Consider the following 23,098-nt stretch of genomic DNA (forward strand, 5'->3'; position numbering starts at 1 on the left):
TGCCTTTAAATGAAGTTTTGGTATTGTATGCTGGGTAGAAATATTTCTTTGATGACTTGTTAATAATGCTTTCCTTTTTCCCAGCTGGATTCTGTCCTGCAGTAGTATTAACAGCTGCAAGATGTTCCAGTGCAGAGTGTAGTGAAGGATAAAAACAGAGACAGTATTGGGAAAGTTTCAGAATAAAGGCTCAGGATGGATGAATTGCAGCTTACTCTTCCTGCTTTCTCCGATTGCTCTCAACTCCTTTTCTTGTAAATGAGTCTGCCTTTCTGGATCTCATGGCTTGTGTTTAGTTTCTGCATTCATACATTTAAGTCCTAGGCAGTGTGTGGTGCTCAAGCTGCTTGTACCAGCTATGATTTCTGAATATATTTAGGAAGACTTTTAAGATTGTACATGACAGTGTAATAAAAGATTGGTAATAGTCATGAAGGTCAGACAAACATTTTAAAACCGAAACAGCAGTTGTGTCTTAGCATGCTTTAAAGGCAAAACATGTGTTTTACATGGCAGCTGTGGAATTTGCTTTGTGTTTTAGCAGATTCTTTACAACTGGAAAACAGTTTAGCAGTATGCAAAGTAACTGTTGTATCCACTCATTCTGCTTGCTGACACTGCTGGGTGTTTGTTTCCTTTTAGATGCAGTTTCCACATCTGCTTACTCATCACCAGCCAAAAGTTTGGGAGACCCTGGAATAACTCCACTGTCTCCATCACACATTGTGGTAAGAAATGCACTCTGAACATATACTGCATGCTTACATTACTTTCTCCTGCCTGTTGAGTGGGACATAATTTCTTTAGAGTTGCCATTTCCTCCATACTGATCCCCTTTATGCTATCCATAGTATTAGGTGAGATTTTGGTCTCACTGGAGTTGACAGAGCTCTGATTCCTTTCCTTGAGATCCTGGTTTTGCTGTTTTTTCATTTGCTAAACTCATAGACTTGCTCCTGCATATTTTTATATCAAACATAGGGACTTCTTGATCCTCAGGGTTCCCACAGTCAATCCCTGTCTTTATCACTGATTGGTTTAGGCAGCCCCTGGAAAGCTGTCCTGCTTTCAGAAAAAAAAGAAGGATATATGAGGTACTCAACAATAAAGCCCAAATTCTCAGAGAAAAGATTCTTCTCTGAGAGAGAGAGAGGTAGAAGCTCAAATTAAAACTAGCAGGTTTTATTTCTTAAGGAACACAGCCACTTCTGCAAGCTTTTAGAACCAAGAGCATGTCCCATAGGTAGTGTGTTATAATTTCTTGTAGTAATTTTATTGATAAACTCCTATTAAAACTAAGTCCCACCCCTTTTTAAGATCACCTGTATGAATTGTGACACAGTACATGCACAGTGTATTTTATGTTATTGCTGGGGATTATGTTCAGAACACATTTTTATCCTTGTCAACCTTCTGCCTTAGCTTTCTGATTCAAGTTCAGAATTGTGCAAAAACCCATCTCCAGGATTTCCAGTGCTCTCTCTCTTAGTTTTTGGCTCTTTTTGCCTTCTTTCTCTATATACTCTTGAAATTGCTCTTTTACTTCTATCATGCTGATGAATTACATCATATTTCAGTTAGATTTGCTCCTTAAACTCTTTGAGGAAGACACTGTCCTAGCTGAAAACTTTTTTAGGAGAATTTGAACAAGTATTTTATAATTGGAGATCAAAACTTGCTGCTTTTGTTTCTCCATTTGAAGTAGCAGGTATATGGAGTGATCTTGGAAAATGCAGGGATGCAGTAGAAATGTGGGAGGTGTGGAATTAACAGAGATCTGTGGTGGAACACTGCCCATAGAGTGACCATGTGGAACACAACAATTGCTTCAAAGAGTTTCTGGGGGTACAGGCTGAGCAGCCCTGGTGGATTTGGGGCAGCAAGGCTGGTGAAGGGTGGTGAAGGGTCTGGAGCATACTGCCCTTGGCTGTGCTTTTCAGGGATTGCAGGATTACAGGTAAAAAGCAGGGACTAGGATTCAAATTCATAATTTGATGAACAGCTGAACAGCTTCCCACATTCTAGCACAGGCAGGAGGAATGCAGCATGTAGCATTGGCTAAAGAAGTGTTGGATAAATTTTTCTTTATAACATGGGATATAAAACTTACTGCTGTATTTTGGTGTTTTTGAATGGAATAGTATTTCATATTCATATTGATGACATAGTTCACTCCTAAAACCACCAAGTCCCAAATATATCACACTGATGCACATATTTTTCACTTGATCAGTTTAAGAAAAAAAAAGCAACAAAACCAAACCCCAAACCCATAAGTTTTAATAATACAGGATAAGAAATATTCAAAACATGAGTATGAAGGAAACTTTGATTAGAAAATGAGGTATAAAAGGCTCTAGCATATATGTTGAGTCATGTACTGAATTTCCAATTCCATTGGAACGTGCAGTTTTCTGGTGTCAACTTCAGCCACAAATTAATTACAGGAAGTGCTCATTTTCACTGAAGAGATTTGCAGGTCTTGCAGAGCAGAACTTGTGACAGGTTCCAATGATTCTGACCAGTGACCCTGTGTCTGTTTTGCTTCTGCTGTTAACAGAAGGACTCTGATGCAGACGATGCTGTAGAACAGTTATTTCTTGTTGTTGTGGCTATTGATTTTGGCACCACATCCAGTGGCTACGCCTACAGCTTCACCAAGGAGCCAGAATGTATTCATGTAATGAGGTAAGGGCTGCAATGCAGTGGTTTGTGACTGTGATACCATGGGTTGCCTGCAGTAGCCATAGATATTTTCTGCAGGAGCCTGAAGTGTCTGGGTTTGTCTGGCATTAACAGTGTGCAGATTTCTCATGGTTATGACTTTTTGTTGCACCTTATTGTATTCTGATTTGCTTTAGTAGTCAATGGGAGCACATCCCCTCTCTTATTTTGCTGAGTTTACAAGATGACAGAGTGAAAGGAGGAATCTGAGGATTCAGAATTGTTCAGGGAGTTAATTCAGCATGGCCTTGTCTCTGAGACTGATTTTCTAAGGGTCATGGCATCCAGGAGCTGCCCATCCCCTGGAATCACACTGTGGGTAGTTGGGTGTACAACGCCTGGTTACTTGCACTGGGAGTTGGTTTGGCTGATTTAAGCTTTGTGGCATTAAATCTGAATCAAATCTATGATAATGATCCATTGATATTGGGAAATGAGCAATCAGAAGGCATGAATGTGAAAATGAAGGTTTGATGTGAAATCTGCCTGTGTTATATGTGTGTCAAAGACAGGCTTTAGATGCTGTGATGTAGAGAGGGGTTATTTAATTTTTTAAATTTCTTGATTAAATCAACACAATATAAGTCTCTGCAATAACAAATGCAAAAACTGTTATGGCAGCTACCTGAAAGGTTTGCCCTACAAACCATTGTTATAATATTTTATAGTCTTTTTAAAAAAGTTACAAATAACTTCAAACATATTCAATTCTCATTAAAGTATATTTAAAATGACTATATTGTAATGAGAGCAAGATACAGATAATTTTAGACATAAATAAAGTATATATGAAAAGCTCAGCCATAGATGTTCTTCTAAACAACCTTGCTGTTGCAGAAGTAGGTACTGTGCTGTAACACTGAGAAGAAAAGGTCACAAAGCCTGATTTGCTGCAGTCCACTGTGATGTGCTGCATTTTTTCCAAGAAAGGTGGTAGCTGAATGCAGCTCCCTAAATCCCAGCAGACACTATTGATTGTGCAGTCAGCCTGCATAGCTGGTTTGTGTATGGCTGCAAACTAATGCAGCTGAGGGATTTAAAATACTGACTAAAGGAAAGGAAATTCAGAAATATAAAAGATAGCTACCATCTGCAGGATGGACAAGTAATGCTTTCCAGGTCTTTTCTGCATTTCAGCCATCTCTTGTTCTCTGAGCAGCACAGGAAGGTGCACAAGGCTGGAGGTCAAAGGACAGGTGCTGTGTTGCTGTCTCAGACATCTCTCAGGGTGGGCAGGTTGGAACCCATGATTATCAATTCCTATTCTCTTTTGGCAGCAAGTAATTAATATAAGTTCTCAAAGAAGTTGGATGGAATGAGGGGAAACATCTCTGAAGCTGTATCTGGGCACGCCTAAAATGTGTTCAGAACAGCTCTGTGTTGTTCCTGTACATGCTGGAGATTTTACTGTGTGAAATCACTGCTGTTTCTGGGGAATCCTTAAAGTGCCTTGGACTCGAGTTTTACCTTAGGACCAGGTTTTGCTGCTGGATTCACATTACAGATTAGATTCTCCTTCCCTGGAGAAATCCCTTCTCCTTACCAGGCTTCCTGCTGTCAGTCACTGGGACACTGAAATCCAGGTGCTGAGTATATTCCAAATCTTAATTGACATTTTGCTACTTGTGGTTCAAAACATGACATTTTCCTCCTTATGCAATAATGGCAGCATGACTGTGGTTTCAGAGCTATGTAGCTATGATGTGAGACACTGATGTTGAAAGAAATGAAATAAATTACTTTGTGTGTTTCCAACCAAAGGGGAGGACCTTTTTTTTTTTTTTGAGGAATGTGTTCATATTTCCAACAGGTATTTCAAGCAATGGAAAATATTTTAATACCAAGAATTATTTTAATTTTTTAAAAATAGCTATTTCTATCTGGAAAGGATTTTGGCAAGATATAATTGAAACAGACTTATCAAATAATATGTGTCATATTTTTATTATATATTTATATATCAATACTCATGAAATCATGAAATTCAATTAAAAGAATGGTGTATTTATTAAGATAAGTCTTCAGTAGTTCAGAAGGTATTAAGGGGCTCAAACTCTGTATATAATGAGGCTTACATGCAGGATAACTTACAAATATTTCAGCAGAGTAAATGTAACTTCCCGCCGGCACTCGAGAATGTTTACATTAAAATAAAGCATACCAGTGATGCATGGTCCTCTCTACTTCCTAACATTTTTTCCACCTTCCATCCTTAGTGTTGATCCTTTCCAGATACTTAGGTTTCTGACTGCCTTGTAACAAAGCTGCTTTTCTCTAAAAGGGTGAGATGGGTTTATTTAGAAGGTCCTGCTTTGGGAAAGAGTGAGCACACGGGGCTTTAGCACCAGGTTGGAGTGTAGTGCCAGCAGTGCCACGATTCTTGTTGTGTCATTAGGAGCAAACAATTTTGACTGTGTGTGTTTATTAGCTCTGATGCTCAGTGCTAAATAAAAAAAAAAGGTAGTTTATAAGCATTGACTGAACACAGTTCTTTACACATATATTTATCTTAAAATGTATGAGTGGCCTCACGCAGCATATTTGGAGTTGGGTGTGGGTTTGTAAATGTTCAATGAATGACTTCACTTTGATTGTAAAACACTGGTTACTGTTTTATCATTTTTAGTAATACTGCCAGCTCTTGGTAGTTGCTTCCAGTTCTGTTACAGGTAGCTGTGGCTCAGATGCTTTTTGCAGAGTGGATGTGTTACCATGAGTGCTGCTTGCAGCATAACTTGAGATGGGGTAAAGGCATCTGAGCTGCCATGAGCTCTGCACTTCAGTGAGCAGGGCAGTGCCAGAGCCACGTGGAAAATTTACTGCTGAACAATGAGTTAATAACATCTCACTGGGAGGGAATACATGAGGTATTACAGTTCTGAAAAACTCCTCTTGATATGCACTTACATGAAGTTACAGATGTTTTGGCTACTGGCTAGATAGCATCCAACTGAATGGGAGTATTTAAAAAATGGAGAATAATAAATGAAAAAATGCATGTGACTGTGAAACAAATTGCAGTCTGTCTTTGGAAGGAGGGAGAATGTGGTCTCTTTTCAGTGCAACTTCAACCTTCAGGTTTTCCCCCTTTCCCTCTCTTCCTGTATGACTGTAATTTTTGGGAAACACACACTTGCCTTTTCTCTGCATATACACACTGCTGGTGGCATTCAGCTGCATTTTGATGACCCCAGTGTTTCATTTCCTTGACTGTGGTGCTGCAGCTCTGGATCAAATTTTCATCACTCTGCACAAAGTCACTCTTAGGTCTGTTTTAGCCAGACTGAAGTGTGAGTAAGGGCATTTCTCTAACCTTCCTATAACCTCCTGCTTCTTTCTGCACTGACTTCTACTATAAGTTAGATGCTCTGTGGCTGTAAACAAGTCTATGTTATTTATATTTCTGTTCAGATACTCCACATCAGCCTAGGAACTCCTATGTCTGCATTGGGAAACTTCTGTTGGGAAGTTTTTTAAACTGTGATTCTGTACTGCAAAAATAATCCCCCACATGGATATAGGGCAGTTGTGGCTTGTTTAGATTTATGCTTTTGATAGGCATTTCCTTTTTATTTTTATTTTTCCTAATTATTGCCATTATTTTGCCAGTATTGGTATCATGAAAGGAAACTGCAAACAAAAGTATTGCAGTACTACTCCTACTGACTAAAATCCTTCCCTAACTGGAGTGAGGCCAGGGCCCCACCTGGCAAGGGTGCTGCAGCCAGGAGTTGAAATTCCTGTGCTTTTGCATCTGCTTCTCTCTAGCAAAACATCACACAGGAGTATTTTTAAATCTCTGATTGCAAATGGTGGAGTCATACTTCCCCTTCTCTTCCTTACTGTGCTTTCTGTGGTAATACAAGCTAGGGGCTTTAGAACATGCTGAGTAATTACTGTGTCCAGTTTCCATCAGAATCTCATCAGGAGGCGAACATCCAATTCTCCAGGTGGCTTTGAAACTTTCATCCTGCAGCACTGAACATAAATTTGTCTCCATTTAAGCTGCACCTTGAGCGTGCTTGTTCCGGAAAGAGAAAATGTGCCTGGCCATAATGAAAAACAAAGAGGCATTGTTATTAGCCACAGCCTATTTATGGCATTTCCCACCAGTGACTCAGAATGAATCATTAATGATTCCAGGCAAAACCCATATCAGTCTGTCTCCTCTCTGCCTGCAGCGGGTGTGTGGGATTTAGCAATCTGGTGGAATATCAGTGTTTTCTGCTCATGAGCTGTGAGATCCCAGCTTCCTCACATTGCAACCATATGTTTGCTGTAACACCTACTCAAGGATTTTGGAGTTGACCAAGTGCATTTCTAGCAGCAGGTTAGAAGAAATGACCTGGAGCAGAGCCCTTGCTAGCTGATCATAGCTCAGGGGCTGAGCAGCTGAGCTAGGCAGATTTAGGAAATTTGATTTCAAGTGGATGAATGTGGAAATCATTCCACTCTTCATCTTGCTGTGTCTGCTTTCAGGGCAGGGGAATTGTCCACTGCACTGAAGCAAGTTCAGACATGTTATTCTCTGCTGCTTGTGCAAAATAGAGATTTTGCTCTGTTTGATCCAGTTGAATGGTCTGAAGGGGTCCCAGCTCTTCAGAAGATCCCATTGCTTGTTACTTTGCCAAGTAAAGACCAGCCCCTTAGATTGCAGTTTTCTGCCTTGGTCTGGAGGTCAATTAATTTTCAGTGGATTCAGCAATTTCTGAGAGTGAAATGAAAATTATTTTTTCTACATACTCTTCCTATGTCACATAAACAGCTACCACAGAGCAAGGCAGACTTTTTTTTATGCTTCAGAATGAGTGCTTTGGCAGGAGAATGTTCTGCAAGTGCGTTTTGCTATCTTTAGAAAAAGCAATCGACATGTAGTTTAATAATGAATGCAGTTGCCTGTGTGATCTTAACTTGGCTCCTGGTTGAGCTGTGTTATGATTATGTCTGGGAGCATAAACAGATTTTCCACTGATGCCTTTTTAAGAAAATGTTTTCTGGTAAATGTTTGTTTCTCATACAGAAAGTACTTGTGTATGGTGGGGGAAGGAGCAGTAATGTGAGTTTCTTCCATTCTGCCTTTTTTTTTGTGAAGGAGAAATGAGGGGCCAGGAATGCTCACAGCTGTTTCTACAACTTTCCACTGTTTGACCTTTTTGTCCTGCCATGCCCCCTTTCAGTTCCTGCTGCTGGGTGTTCCCATATTCAATGTTCTTATTTATTTCCTTATTTATTTCCTCATCCGTTCTGTGAAAGCAGCTTTGGATTACTTTTGCCTTAATACTTTCATAGATATTCCCCAAAGATACATTCACAATCTTGATGAGTTAGGATAGTTTTATTCACCAGTGCAGAAATATTTTGGTGCCTTTAAGATCTTTGGAGGTCAGGGAAGTCTGCTTCATTTTTGACAGTTTAAGACTTGTACAGGATTTTGGGCATTTGAAACATAAAATCCATCAACTTCACACGAATGGAAAGTGCAGTGCAGAGAGCTCAGCATCTGCAGGCACGGATGCCTTCAGAGTTTCAGGTGTCTAGGAAATGAAGCACATGATCAGATGTTGGTTGAACTGGCTTGTCTTGTTTCACAGAATATTCTGGGACAGAAATGGTGATTTAATCAACCTCCCGATGGTGAGGTTGGATGACTTAAACAGATCCCTAATTAAAAATGGGAAAAATATTCCATGCAAGTAACCATTCATGAAGTCTGAATCACAGTTGGAAAGGCCGTATTTGAGTTTTTATTAATAGTGTTCTCAGATAATAACTGATTTATTTTTTCTCTACAATATTTATTACATGTGTTGGCTTAGGTAGAAATTTTAAGTACAAAACTATTTCCTTAATTGTGTTTGGCTTACTTCAGGGAACCTGTGTTCTTACCTGAGTGTGATATATCCTTAAAAATTACACACTAACCACAAAAATGTGTTGAATGACCTGAAATGAAAATTGCACTCCTTTTTTCTTAGGTGGGAATAAAACCACTTGATTTTGGTATTATAAGGTTTGAAATGACTGTCTTTGGAGGGAAAAGCAATCTGTGCAATTTGCCAGGTGGCTTTTTCTCGTGATACACCTGTTTTTCCCTGCTGCTCTAACCTTGGGCATCACTTATTGGAGCTGTTTCCCTTTTTGCCAGACGATGGGAAGGTGGAGATCCAGGTGTTTCCAACCAGAAGACCCCAACCACTATCCTGCTAACCCCAGAGAGAAAGTTCCACAGCTTTGGCTATGCAGCAAGAGACTTCTACCATGACCTGGATCCCACTGAATCAAAGCACTGGTTGTATTTTGAAAAGTTTAAGATGAAGCTGCATACCACTGGGGTAAGTAATACCCAAACTGTGTTTGCCACTCAGGTTGTTTTCCTCTGAGCACTACTAAATTTTTGTCAACTAGAAGTGAGGCATCTCTACGTTTAGAGGGTAAATTGAATAAATGAAACTCTTCAGCTAGCATTGTGATTCATGTTGTTTCTCACTGCATTTGGCAATTGTGTCTTGCCAGCCTTCCTTGTAGATCTTAAAAGTTCAGCATCTGCTTTGCTTAGATCTTCATGTCCTGTCTGGGGAGTGTGCATGAGATTGGTTTGTTCAGTAAATCTGGTCAGCAGAAATAGAATATAAGAACCTGACTTAGCTCTAGAGCAGCTGAGCAAGTTCTCCCAGAATTTGTTGCCAGAACTGCAAGTGCCAGTTGGGCTGTTAATTTGGTATTATTCCTGTGATTGTGGTTTTGTCTTTAATCCATTCTGGAGCTTTGGGAATTGGCCAGTACTTTCTGTTTTGAGGTGTTTTCTGGTTTCATCTGTTGGTGGGGAACCAAAAATCTGTACTTTTAACTCTTAACTTGGATTAAATATCCTGCATGTGCAACTTTATTGCAGTTATTTACAGATGCATCTCTTGCAATTGTTTTAATATTTAGTCCATATTTCTTTCTCTGCCTGCAGTTATCTGTAGGCATGGTAAGTGTTTAAAAACAAAGTCTAAAATAAGCAGCATAATGTCATGCTCCAGGAAATTTAAGTGATGAGTTAAATCCTCTTCAGAATAGTTTTGTCACTTTTTCCTAATCAGGTGAATAATGAAGAGTTTGCTGTCCTCAAGCAGTGGGAATTAATTTGATGTTTGCCTTTTTCTTTAAATAACTTCCAGTTATTTTCTCTCTTGTAGAATCTTACCATGGAGACAGACCTGACAGCTGCAAATGGCAAAAAAGTCAAAGCACTTGAGATATTTGCTTATGCTCTGCAATTCTTCAAGGAACAGGCATTAAAGGTGGGGTAATACTTTCTTATCAAGATTTTCTGTATTTATAAGTAGGATAAATATGAGTTTAATATTTTTAGCCTTGCTTTGACCTGAGTTGTATTTGATGTAAACAAAACAAGGCAGGTGTAGAAACTCTGGGCAGGCTGTGGGCTCTGGAGAGCTCAGAATAGCCTGAAGTAATTTCCCCTTGCACAGGTCAAGCTTGATTCACTAATAGCATCACTGTGATGCAGAGTTCTGAATACTGGCTTAGGTATTTTCTATTGTATTTTTAATGGGGGAAAAAAAAGGTAGATAAGGTAGATTTGACAAGAAAATTTAAAAGCTTATTATTTTTCATTTCTGATTTGAAATGTTGCAGTGCTCATTTCTTGCAGTGTTCTTGGATCACAAGATTGTTTTTCTTACTCTCCAGTGGAATACATGGCCCCAGTAAACAGGTTTTGAGATTTTAAAATCTTGTGTAAACAGTCAATTGTGAGTTAAGTAAACATTGGCTTCCAGTGTGTCACTATAATGTCAGTGTGAGCAGAGCAGTTCCTGGGTCAAATCAGAGTATCCATCCAAGCAAGTGTTGTTTAAAATAGCCTTGTGGTTGAAAGCTAACCTACTTTTTTTGAATGGGTTAATTTATTTTCTCTGAGATCCCAGTCTGTTCCTCATGGCTGCAGAGAAACAATCCTGCCACTACAACTCAAATGCCTCACCTTGTCAGAGACATTTTTAACTCTGCTTTTTTGGGGTTGGTTGTGGAGTCACAGACTTGGACCTGTGCACACACTGGGGATATTCTTAGCAAATATGAATGTTGGATAAAATCCCATATATTTGCTGTGCTGCCTGCTCAGGGCTACATCCTTTTCCTGATGTTAATAACTAAATCCCTGGCATTTGTGAGTGAATCCTGGAACTAATTAGACAAGCCATGTAAGTGAGCTGTTACTTTGGACTGTGCTGTGTCTGTCTGTGCCCTGTGCAGTATAAAGGTGCTACTTTTCCAGCAGGGATTTTTGAACTGCAGCATAGCTAAATAAACACAACACATGGCTCAGCACATGCAGAAACTTTTTTTTTTATATTCTAAAGGCCTGTTGTCCACCTTTCTGAACCTTTCTCTGTTTGGATGGAGATTTAGGTAGGACATATGGTAATGACATTTTACTTGGAACCTTGCCCAAAATATGTCAGTATATCACCTAATTTGCAAATGCAGTACAGGCTTTCCTCTTTTTTAAGGGGAGAAGTAAAAGGACAATAAAAGTACTAAACTAGTCTTGAATGTTTGCTTAAAGCAAAATTTTGAAGGACCAATCAGTCATTTTTTAAAAGGGGTTAACTGTAACTTCCCCTTGTTAACTGCATTATAAAAATTTGATTTAAAGGTAATTGGTGTATAGAGAAGTCATTGAAAAATCCAGGTTGTAAAACATAAATGTTCATCAGTGATACTCCAAATATTTTTCTGTGTATTAATCAAGATGTAAGTGTGAATTCTTCAGGCTAACAGTAAATCACACACCATGGCTAAGAATGTACATAAAGGTGCTGTAATATTCTGTAAATTGCTGCTTTTGCAAAAACTAACGTTTCTACTGTATTTTGTGCAGTAAACTTTTCTATAGGCTTCCTTGAGAAAGCTTCAGCTGTAATCCCACCTTTTGGCCTAGTAAAGCATTCTTGGCAGGTTGGAAGTAATTCTGATTTGTAGCATGGATGTAACAGGAAAAAAAATTGAAAAGAGGGTTACTGTTATCAGAGCCAGCAGAAAATAATGTTTTCCTGTAGACACCCATCATTTTATACTAATCTCTATTTTCCTTTTTTTGTTTTTGTTTTTTTTTTTTTTTTAGGAGCTCAGTGACCAAGGAGGCTCAGACTTTGAAAACACTGAAGTAAGATGGGTCATTACAGTGCCTGCTATTTGGAAGCAGCCTGCAAAGCAGTTTATGAGACAAGCTGCCTACAAGGTAGTATTACAGGCTAAATGTAGAAATGCCCCTTTAAAGCCCTAGTTCATAAGCTAAATGATAAAATGTATTTGGGGCAATTTAGTATAAACTCTATAAATACAGTCTAGAAATCCTGAAAGAGGAGTTAGCTTTACCAAGCAGTAGCTGTAAGTTGTATGTATTTACCTCTTAAATGCCTTTTTCTTACTATTTACTTTCATATATTGGTGTCCCTCACTGCAGACTCTGATATTTTAGTCATCTTGGACAGTGTATTATTCCTGCACATGGAGCAGATGCAGTTGTGAGACCCAGGGAAAGTTGAGTTTAAAATACTGGACACAGCTTTGTTTTGTTACTTTCTTTAGGACAGACTTTTAAAGTTAAAAAAAAAAAAAAAAAGGAAAAAGGAGGGAAAGAAAAGAGCCTCCTTGGTGGGACTTCTTTTCCAGTGCCCATTTTCCCACAGTAGGAATGAAAGGACTGTGAACTGGATAGTCTGGATATAAAATTAAATTCAAATGTTATTTTCGCCAGTAAGAGGTTTAACTGCATTTAACTCTTTCCACTCCTCAGCTATGTGCACTTTCCATATGCATGTCCTTTATTTCAGATTCAGTTTGTGTCTCTAATACATGAGATGTACACATTCTTCTTTTCATCAGGATTTTCATTTTTAGTTTGGGGTTTTTTTTCCATTTTTGGTCAGAGACTTGCGTAACCCATTGGCAGCAGCTATGCAATGCACAGTTTGTAAAATACCTTCTAGTTCATGAGTAACTTGCAGAGTGCTCCTGGGAAGCACCCAGATTTTTCTAACTCTGTTTCTAACTATCTCTAATGTTGAGCAACGTTTTTCTTAACAGTCTGTATTGTGGGATTGCTAATGCTAGTGCCAGAAGTTAAAGTTCTGATGGAAGGACACGGTTGTAGGTAAATCTGAAACACTAGAGACCCATTCATTCTCTCTGTATATTGTTGTCTGCCTGCTGTCTGTGTGCATGTGTGCTCGTGAAGTGGGAGCTGTGCAAGGAGCAGGGCAGGGTTCAGGTAGATCTCTTGGCATTTCTCATTTGTGGCACAATGGAATGTTGTTAATTAGTGTCTGTGTCTGTGGTTGTGTCTGTGGTTGTGTACTTCTATGGGCAAGCTTGACAAACAGCAAGGTCTGACAAGGCTTTTAACTTGGGGTGTGTGATCCTCTGCAGGAAAACTCGAGTTCAGGGAAATAGTTCATGTCAACTTCACACATGGCTGATTTTTTTCAAAGCAGTGGGGATGAAGAAACAAGTGCAGGAAACAGAATTCTGAATTGTCATTCAGTCTTTCAGATTCCATTGCTGGACCCAAATGTTCCACATGGATGGATCAGAAGTTGCAGCTCTTGTTGTTAGCCATTGGAAGATGGATGCACCTTGAAAATGAGGGACATCATGTAGAGAAAAGTTTGAAAAGGCAGTGGTAGAAACCTTGTAACAGGAGACACACTAAAGTACAACCATCAGTCTGAGCTGAGAGTTAACTTGCAGAAAATATTAATGAGCTGTGGAAATGTGCTGAGCAATCTGTGTCAAAGGAGGTAGCTCCAAGACAGCTAAAATGCTAAAACAGCTTCAGTCACAGGTTCACAGTGTAAAGCCCAGCCTTTCTGGAATGGTTAAGTGGTTGTCTAGGCAAAGCTAACAGAATTAATAAAGTGAGAAGTGTTGGAAATCTGCTGCTGTGTTCAACACCCATCACTTTTGACCAGCCTATGGTCTCAGTGCATCTCTGATGTCCCCTCATCTCTGCTTTGCCTTAAACAAAACATTGCCAGCCTGGAACTCCTCATCTGCCCAAGGGCTCCTGCATTGTCCCCTTCCAGCTGCTGTGCTGCTTTCTCACTGAATGAGTAATCTGTGTTCCCTTCAGCTCACAGTTCTTCCTCTCTTTCCATGCAGCCTATCAAAACCCTGCTAATTCTGTCTGCATGACAGCTTTGCCTGTCTCTGCACACTGCTGAGCTTTCATCCAAGCTGTCAGGGATTTTGCATCTTGCAACATCATTTCCTGGGCTTCAGCAGCTGTAGTGTGGCCTGGTTTGTATATTCAGAATATTGGCTCTAAAGAGTTCTGTAGCCTCTCATTTGACAGGGAATCAGCTCACATTTGACTCCATCTGTGTCATCTCAGACAATGAGCTGCATGTCCTGAACATGAACATCTGTATTGCTCACCCATTTTCCTCTTCTGAAACCCTTTTGAAAATGCTGGGTTTTTTCATGCCTACAAAAACTTCACTGTGATTAAACCACTTACATAGGAAAATTACTCCTCATTGCTTCTTGCTGTTACTGTGCCTGCCCTATCTGTATTCATCTTCTGTGCTTTTGTATCCTGAACAATTTTATAGCTGAGTTATTACCTCTTTGAAGCTGGTATTTGTTTATTCTCTCTGGGGCCTTCTGAGGAACCACATCTGGCAGGTTTTAGAGAGTTCCATATCTTTACAGAATATTTTGCTGAATCAAAATTACTTTATTTCTGAATAAGAGTTTACAAATGCTTTTTCCTGTCTCTCATGCTTAATTCCCATGTGTCCAGAGATGGTTCTAAAGCTCTGAGACACTTGTTGAGGTCTGGTCAGAACTGGAGTGTCAACTCTGTAGAACTCACTTAGCTTTAAGTTTCCTTTCCCAAAACATGTCTGCTGGGATTAGTGTGCATTGCATCAGTGTTCTCTACATCCTTAGTAATTACTTTTAGGGTTTATAGTCATATTTGCCATTCTCCCCACTGGTAAAATGTGGGACATCATAAATAGAATCAGCTTTTCTTGTTTCTGTGCCCCAGTTGTTCTCCTTCACATTCTTTGTGCACAGGAAGTGCAGATTAGAATCTGCAGGCTGGGATTCCTTGAATAGGAATAAAGTGTTAAGGGCCAATAGGAGTAAAGTGTTAAGGGAGAGTTTGGAGTGGGACAGGAACATGTGAAAGCAGAAGCTGTCAGATAAAAATGTTATACATGGCATAACAAATGCACTCAGGGCAGGGTGAAGGAAAGGGAAGGCTGGTGCATTTTGTGCCCAAAATACCCTGGGCTTTCAGACATCAGTCAGTTGGTCTAGTCTTAGATACTGAGGGTTTCTTTTTCATATGAACTCTTGAATTCTGAAATTGAGCCCTAGAGCTCTAAAGTAGATTTATTTTTCAAATTTATTTTTCAATTACAAATAGCACATAAAGTAGTCTGCATGGTAAGCTCATATAAACAAAAAGAGAGGCAGTCTAGGTTATAGGATTAAAGCATGTGAGCCTAAAATTCAGAGGCTTTATTTATCCAGCTCCTATGCTGAACATTTATTGCTGTTTACACATCAGTTTTGTCATGGAATGTGCACAATGAGAATTATTTAACATGTTCTGGGGTCAATGACATTACATTGATCAATACTGCTTTGCTCTGGAGAAACCTTTGGAGAAAAATAAACAAACTTGGTAAAAGAATAATGTGACAGCACAAGAAATTCCATGCTAATAAAAATGTGATATGAAATATGCTTGATATTTAAAAAGATGGCTTGGGAGGTTTAACCAGATTGAAATTTGTGAAGCTGAGCTGCTCTTATTCCCTCATAAGTCTGTTCTTCTGTACATAAAGCACATGGAACTGAAATTTATTTCTGTAGAGACAATGTGACAGGCTTCTGCTGTAAACTGCATAATAAGGTGTAAGCTGGTTATTTTTCTGAAAGAGTACTTTTTGGAGAGGCAGATGAGGCAGAAGTGTGTTAATACATCAACCACCCTGATTATTTGTAGCTTGTTGTAGTCTGTTGAGTCTCTGATTTCACTTTTGTGATATTAAGATCCTTTTAATCAGGCGGATTAAATTGTTTTATCGAGTGATGTTGGGGAGGATTCTGCATCTCACAGCGATGTTTAATTAGGAAATAACTAAGTGAGGGGTGAAGATTACAGAGTGGAAAATGTGTACTAATTGATCTCTACTCACACATTTAAGTTCCTCAGCCAGGTTCTCATGAAGCAGAGGCATCTCCCAATCCAGTTCTGTACATTTGTGTTTGTCCACTTTTGTGGCAAAAGTTGGGGCATTTAGAGTTTTTCCTTTTGTTAAGCAAGTAAAACAAGAGGATTTCAGAGCATTCTGTGTAAGAGTGAATCTGTGCCCGCTTTACCAAGTTTTGAAACATTTTCAGGTTCTTAGAAATTGCCTGAAAGCAATAGAGATAGCCAAAACATAAAATCTTCATTCTGCCTGGTGGAAAGGCTGTGCTAGATGGCATTTACCAGCCCAAAAGGAAAATAATTGTCTGAAAGGCTGTAAACTACAATGATTAGGAAGTGATAGAAATCCAAAAATGTAACTCAGTGTGGACAGGGTCTAAAACTAATGGGTTTGATTGTAATAAATTCATAGAAAAGGTCAATAGATTGGTCTAAAAGGCATCTTAGATGCCAATATTCAGTTACAGAGAAAAGAAACACGAACTGAAATTGGAACTGTGGTGAAAAATATTAAGGGAAAATCAGAAAGCCCAAGATACAGAACAAGATATAACTTAGAGAAAATAGCAAGCAAGTATTTTTCTCAGTGCAAATCCTTCTCAGTCAGGGCCACTTGTGTCTTTTTACTAAAATCAGCCTGAGCCATAAGGACCCACAATGAGGATGTTTCTAAATTAAGGGAGGGAGAAAGCCTGAGACATTAGGAAGAGACCTAAATGGGAAGAGTCAGGCTTTGCTGTTGTGGTAACTGGTGCCTGCTCCAGGTACAAAAAGCATTTCTAGAGTATTATAACATGAAAAATTGAAAAGCTTATGAGAATTTAATGGCTTCATTTTTCTAATGCACGCTACTCATCAGACTTGCAAGTAATGTTCTCCTGCACCTTGGGGGATATAATGTAATGCAGCAAAAAAATTCTTGGTTATGCCACTTGGAGCTAAACTTTCAGTTAGTGCCCAAATGTGATCTGTGACAAGAGTCCCTTGGGAAGGAGCTGCAGCAACATCACCCTGGAGAAATATGGACCAAATGCCACTGTGGTCCCATTTATCTTCAACTTGTCAAAAAACATGAGGTCTACTTGTTATTATTCAGCAATATGTGACTCAGCTTAAATAATGCTGATTTGGATTTTTTGTGGTCCCAGTACCTGAGAAACTTTTTGAGGAATGAGAGGGCAGAGGCACAACAAAACAAGCAAACTGTGCAAAGAAAAATGTTGGTGATTTCAGTCTCTTGTGGTTATCCCTTACCTAATAAATGATCCAAGATTCTTCTCCTTGGGAAATTCTGTCTGGGATTACTTCTGAGACTAAAATGTGATAGACTGGATCTAATGTCCTAAGTGAGGGCTGCTGCAATTACTGTATTCTTTCATGTCTCACAAATACAAGAAATACTTTTCTCTCTCATGATGACCCAGAAATCTCCTGCCTTGCCTGTGTGTAGCAAGAAATTATCTTTCTTATAAGCAGTTAATAAAAGCTTTTTGTCAAATAGGCATAGGTAAACTCCAGAACCTTCTCCATGAATTGTAAACAAAAGTGCTGCTTCATGATTGGTAGCCAGTGGTCATAATTCAAATATTTCCTGCCTTATGTTCCACCTTTCTTCCTTAAAAAAAATAGTTTTGTAAATTAAAAAGGGGAAATTGTAATGCAAAATCCAAAAGACCTGGTAAGTATAAATTTTATTCATAGAGTCAAACAGTGTCTACAGTTCCAAAGAATTCCAAGCTCATGTTGAAAATAGAAGAATAGATAATAAAAGTAATGTATAAAATACGAAGTTTAGAAATGCGAAGGTAAAGCAATTTGTACTCTTAGCTTTGTAATAGCAACACCAGAAGAATAAATTGAGGCAGTCTGACTGTGCTTAGCAAAGGCATTTATCTCAATCACACAGCCTAGCTGTCTGTAACAAGCTGGTTCATCTAATCAGTGGCCCCACAAATGCAGCAGTTCTGGCTGTAGCCAGTGCAGCTCCACACATTCATTATTTTAAGTGTGCTGAAAATAAAAGTCACACTTCATTATGGTTCCAGGTGCCTCATTTGTTTTCTTGCTTTTCAGAATGAGATAATGCCATGGTTTCTAGGCAGCCATTAAGAGGGAGAAATATTCCATGTTATTTTTTATCACAGGAATAGCTTTACTGACAGGTTAGTGAACAGAAGTGAAGTATCAAATGGGTTCTGCTTTGGCCCAAAGCAACTTGTTAAGTAGCAGGATCAGGTATTTGCATGCACAGACAGCCAGAGTGATTATTGAGAGCCTGAGCACCCCTCATTCCAAAAAAATCCAGCAACAGCTCCACTGAAAACCTTAGTATTGATTTGGGTTCTCAGAAGTTGGTGCTTTTTCATAAGTAGGTTGTTTCTCAAAATTTGTTCTTAGTGATTTACAAAATGTTGTATAGGAAGCTTGTGGCAGAGCTGAATGCAAAAGTTGGTTTCAGGTCCCTGTCTGCTATTTGTATCCTTGTGTTTTTAAGCATAAAGACCATTTTTTCCTCTACAACCAATGAATGAATTAATTAGGAACTGAATTTACTTCTCTGACAAGACACTGGACTGAGGCAGATAATTTTTTTGAGTGCAGATTGCATTAGTGTTGTAAACTCATCCCTGATGCATTGAACCAATTGCTTTCCATATGCTGCATCACTTTTTAACGTGGCTCTTGGCTGATGTTTAGGATTACAGGACTGCTGGAGGCTGTTGTGCCCTATATATTTTTAGCTTTAAAAAAAAAAAATATGCTGTGGCAAATGTTTTTTTTTTTTTTATTTCAAGACACTTGAACAAAAGTTCTGATTACAATCCATACAGAGACCTATGAGGAGCTGTCACTGCAGGCTTGCAGCATTGGGGCTGGTGCTGCTGTCAGACACAGTGGGCTCCCTCTCACTGATACATGCAAGGTTTTGACACAGGAGTCACAAAAACAAGGAAAGAGAAGGTGTGTGGGTCCTTAGCCTTTGGAAGGATTCCTTCCTGCAGTTCTGTAGCATACCTGCAGCATCTCAGAGTCATGGGAGCATTAATTGGGAGTGCTGGTTGTAGATCACCCAGCTGAAGCAGGGTTATTGCCAGCAGTGGGTCAGAAGTGGCTTTATTGAGACAACTTTTAAAACTCTCCAAGGACAGAGATGCCTCTCTGAGCAGCTGTTCATGTGCTGCATCAGCATCTTAGTAAAAATGGGGTTTTAGTACCCAATGTGGACCCCACAAGCTGCAGTATGAGGCTTTTGTCCCTCCTTGTATCTCCTTGCAAGACTGAGAAAAATTGTGTTCTGCTGTCTTTGGACAGAGAGCTGCAGGCAGCTGTTCCATGGCCTGCAAGAGTTTTGTTCCACCATAAAACTAATTCTAAATGTAAGTAAAATGCCAATCTAAACCTCTTGGTCCTTCAGCATGCATGGTCATGCACAGCTGTTAAAGGGGGAGTAGCATAACTGTTAAATGGAATTAATTTCTGTGTTGTCTGGTGAGGTTCACCAAACATCAGGTGCCAGTGTGAGGTGCTTATCATCCATCCTGACTGGCTGCAGGTGAGAGGATTTCACCCAAAAACCCTTCCCAGGAGCTTGTGGGTTCCCTACTGAAGTGGGAGCAGCAGTAGGCTCAGCCCAGGTTAAAACAGTGGGAAATTTGTGAGTTTTCTGTGGGTTAAGATCCTTTATACAGGCTTCTGGTATGGGCAAGCCCTGGAAATTCAGAAAGCACTGCCAAGCCTACACCATGGTATTTTAAAAGTAGGGAAACAGTGCATAAATACATAGTGACAGTGTCTGCTTCCTCATGGCAGGAGGGAAAATGTCTGAGGCCCCAAAAGAGTCCTCAGGATAAACCCAAAAATCCTTAGGAAGGTTTAAAGGCTGACTTCTACTTTAGATATCATCCTTTTATGTCTTTCATATTATTTTATCATTTATGTTTGTGCTAAGTGAGTACATGAAAACTATTACAGGGGTCTCTTAGCTTCCAGTTTGTGCCCCTCCAGTAGTGGCTTTTTCATCCTCCATAGCTTGTATTCCCCTTGTCTGCAAAATGAAGTTACTACTATTTTCCCATAGCCTGAGATGTCCTTTGTGCTTTCTCAAGCAGTTTTCTCACAGAGAGATGAGTATCTTTGTCTTGTCCCTGAGCTGTACGGATGGGGAAGCTGACACTGAAAGAATTCTGCAGCTGTGGTGATTACCCACAATGTTCTCACTTGTGAAATGCAAAGTACCAGTGGCACCTGGTCAGACTAGGACAGCCTGTGCCACAAGTCTGATTTTAGTTCAACCAGCAATAACAGTGTGAAAATGTTTGCATTCATGTGTATCTGTTAGGTGTATTCATGTGTGTGTAGTGAATATTATGAGAAAGCAAAATGCTCTTGGGTTCTGTAAAGCAAAAAGTGCCTCTGTGACACTGTAGGTGTCGGATCTTTGCAGGATCAACCACCCAAACATTCTGTTGAGTTTTAATAAAAAGTCAATATTCAATTTCCATCTAGGCTCTTATATCCAGAGCATGTATTTTTGAGAGGAGGGAAGCACCCAGCAGCTCTTCCTGCTGCCTTTGGCAAACCAGCCTCTTTACTGTGCTCACTGAGAGGAATCTTTGAGAATCCTGTTTATTTTGTGGCTATTGAGTAATTTTAAGAATCTGTCTTTGAAGAGATAAGTGGGCAGAGCTAACTGGGCTGTCTGACCTCAGTCTATTCTATTTACCCACAATGTTTCCTGTACTGCAGCACTCTGCATCACTCTGAAGTCTAAGGGCAAAGCATCAGGGTATATGATGGTGTAGCGAGTTTCAAACATTTTTTTTGAAAGCTTCTCCAGGCTGAAGATCTGTACTTTTCCTGCAGCTTTGTGGTACCCACTTGCCCCACTCCCTGCCAGCCCTGCTTCCCCTCAAGTGCCTCTTTGGGAAAATGCTGGGACCCTTTTCCCATGTTGCTTGTCTTCTTTCCTGGCACGCTCTGCCTCCGTAATTAGATCTCAGTCGTTTATTTGTGACATCCCAGACTGATGCTGTAGGACTGGAGAAAGTGCTGGCTAGTGAAAAAGGAGGAGGATTAGAGGAGCTCACTTACCAAGGCACTAAGTGGATGGTGTTATCATGAATCCCTTAACACAATGAACTGATTAGTTTAAACAGTGGAAGTTTCACAAGGCACTTCATTTCCAGCCACTGTTTTGTCTTGCCTTGATTCAGCCCAACAATTCTTTCTTCGTGCTTAACTTGCAATCATGCCTTTCCTGTTGTTACTAATTATAATAAGTATCTTGGAAAATAGAAAAATGTTGATGTTAACTCTTGGCTTCTCTTGTTTTGGCTGAATGATGTTGTCCTGCAGAGCTTCGTTTCCTGATGAACCCCAACATCTTTACAGAGCTGTTTCATGGGATCCAACTTCTCAGTTTTATCTCTGGTGCTTACAAATGGGGCTTTAGTGGGATAAAACAGGTTTAAAGGGTTTTTCTTACCAATGGATCATTGCACTTGTCTGGTCTGCAGCATGGCTTCAGAAGTGATTAAAGTAGAGCAGTTGCTGGAGGTGACAAACTGGGAGAGAAGATTGGGGACCCAGGGCTGTGGTGGAGCTGAGATGAAGCTGTTCCTGCAGCTCCATGTGCTCCATGTGCCATGGGCAGGAGTGGAACATTGCTGCTTGGGGAAGAGTGGGACTTGGCTGTGACACTGAACTGGAGTTCTGGGTTGTGGAGGGAATTCCCACCTTGCTGTGGGTTCCTTTGCAACCTTAAGGAAAGCCTTTTAGTCTCTGTGTCCTGTTTCTCCAACTGTGTGATAAGGTGGCTCTTTCTCACGTGTTTATCTGTTTATTTTATTTATGCTACATTTTTTTATCTGGAAATACTTTATTAATTGTAAGTGCAGTGCTTACAGCCCTGCAGCAGTACGGAATTAGGTCTTAGATGACTACAAAATATATTAAAGCAGAAAAAGTAGAATTCATCCCATCAGTTCTTTTCATAAGTTTTATAACTCAACAGGTGCACTCCATGTAAGGCATGTTCCTTGTGTTACAAATCAGTGGTCAGGCTTTTTTTTCCCCCTTTAAAAGTATATGTGTTGTATCTTTCTGAAAAACAAGAAAAAAAGGAACTTTACCTGCTGCTTTCAGTAATTTGCAAGGATAGGAATAGGAAGCAGGTATCTTGTCAATGATGGTGTATTTCCTAACATGTACTTCTTTTGAAGTCACTGTGGTGTAATAAATAAAGAACACACTGGTGTTCTATCTGCCTGTGGAGAACTGCAGCTAAATGCTGATGCTTCTAATTACAGCAGCATTCAGACAGGACATTTTCATCTAGGCCTACCTTAAAAAGACTGACTGCATGAAATATTCTATTAGAATGCTGTCTTTAAAGTCATATACATTACAATTCTAAAAAAAATAAAAGTGCATTGATTTTTATTTTTTTCTCTGTGTTGTGGCATGTGAGACTGGGTTTTAAAAGCAGTGTCTTTAAATCTGTAGTAATGATGATTCTGCATGTGGAATGAGTGAAAACAGTTCTCTGGAGTGCTCAGACTGCTGTAGTGAGCTGCAGTCCAAACCTCAATATTTGCCAGTGGGGAGTCAGTCTGAGAGCTGGCAGCTGATGCTGCTCTGGGAGTCAGGAATGTGTTGTGGTCAGCTGGGGCTCTCTGCTGGTGACACCTCCCTGGCTGTAAAAACAGAGCTGGTGGCCAGGGTGAGAATTCACCTGCATCTGCATGGTAAAGTTATTTATCTTCAGTACCTGAGACTTTGAAACACTTTGAAGTTTGCTGTTGATGATGCATCTTGGCAAATGAACAGCAATGCACTGGCACCAGCACACAGACCTGTGCTACTGGAGGGAGTGAAGTCTGGGAGCTCTCTTGTCAAAACATGAAATCCTAGTCCTCAGGCATATGAGTAAAGTTGAATTTTAGAGCAGTTCTTTTCATAGTGTTCTTTGCTTCTTCCAGGTGTATAAATGCAGCAATATCTTGCAAATTAATTTAAGAGTTTTTTTGTGCTCAAAGAATTTTTGTAATCCCATGATGAGTTTTCCATTTCTCTGTTCTTGGGGGAAACTGCTGTCTGCTTCCTTCATGTTCCATAAGTGATGACTGCTAGTGAGTG

The 23,098-nt window shown here is 39.7% G+C and overlaps 1 protein-coding gene across 2 annotated transcripts in view; it reads left to right on the forward strand.

Moving 5' to 3' along the window:
* Positions 1-23,098, forward strand: part of HSPA12A (heat shock protein family A (Hsp70) member 12A) — a 52,461-nt gene that overhangs the window by 13,180 nt on the left and 16,183 nt on the right. For both annotated transcript variants that reach the window (XM_033065714.1, XM_033065715.2), the window contains exons 3-7: positions 643-728; positions 2,561-2,688; positions 8,870-9,056; positions 9,906-10,010; positions 11,855-11,971. In XM_033065714.1, coding sequence (XP_032921605.1) covers positions 643-728; positions 2,561-2,688; positions 8,870-9,056; positions 9,906-10,010; positions 11,855-11,971 — 623 coding nt within the window. The remainder of the gene's footprint in view (positions 1-642; positions 729-2,560; positions 2,689-8,869; positions 9,057-9,905; positions 10,011-11,854; positions 11,972-23,098) is intronic.

This window comes from Catharus ustulatus, chromosome 8 (assembly GCF_009819885.2).
Source record: "Catharus ustulatus isolate bCatUst1 chromosome 8, bCatUst1.pri.v2, whole genome shotgun sequence".
Lineage (NCBI taxonomy): Eukaryota > Metazoa > Chordata > Aves > Passeriformes > Turdidae > Catharus > Catharus ustulatus.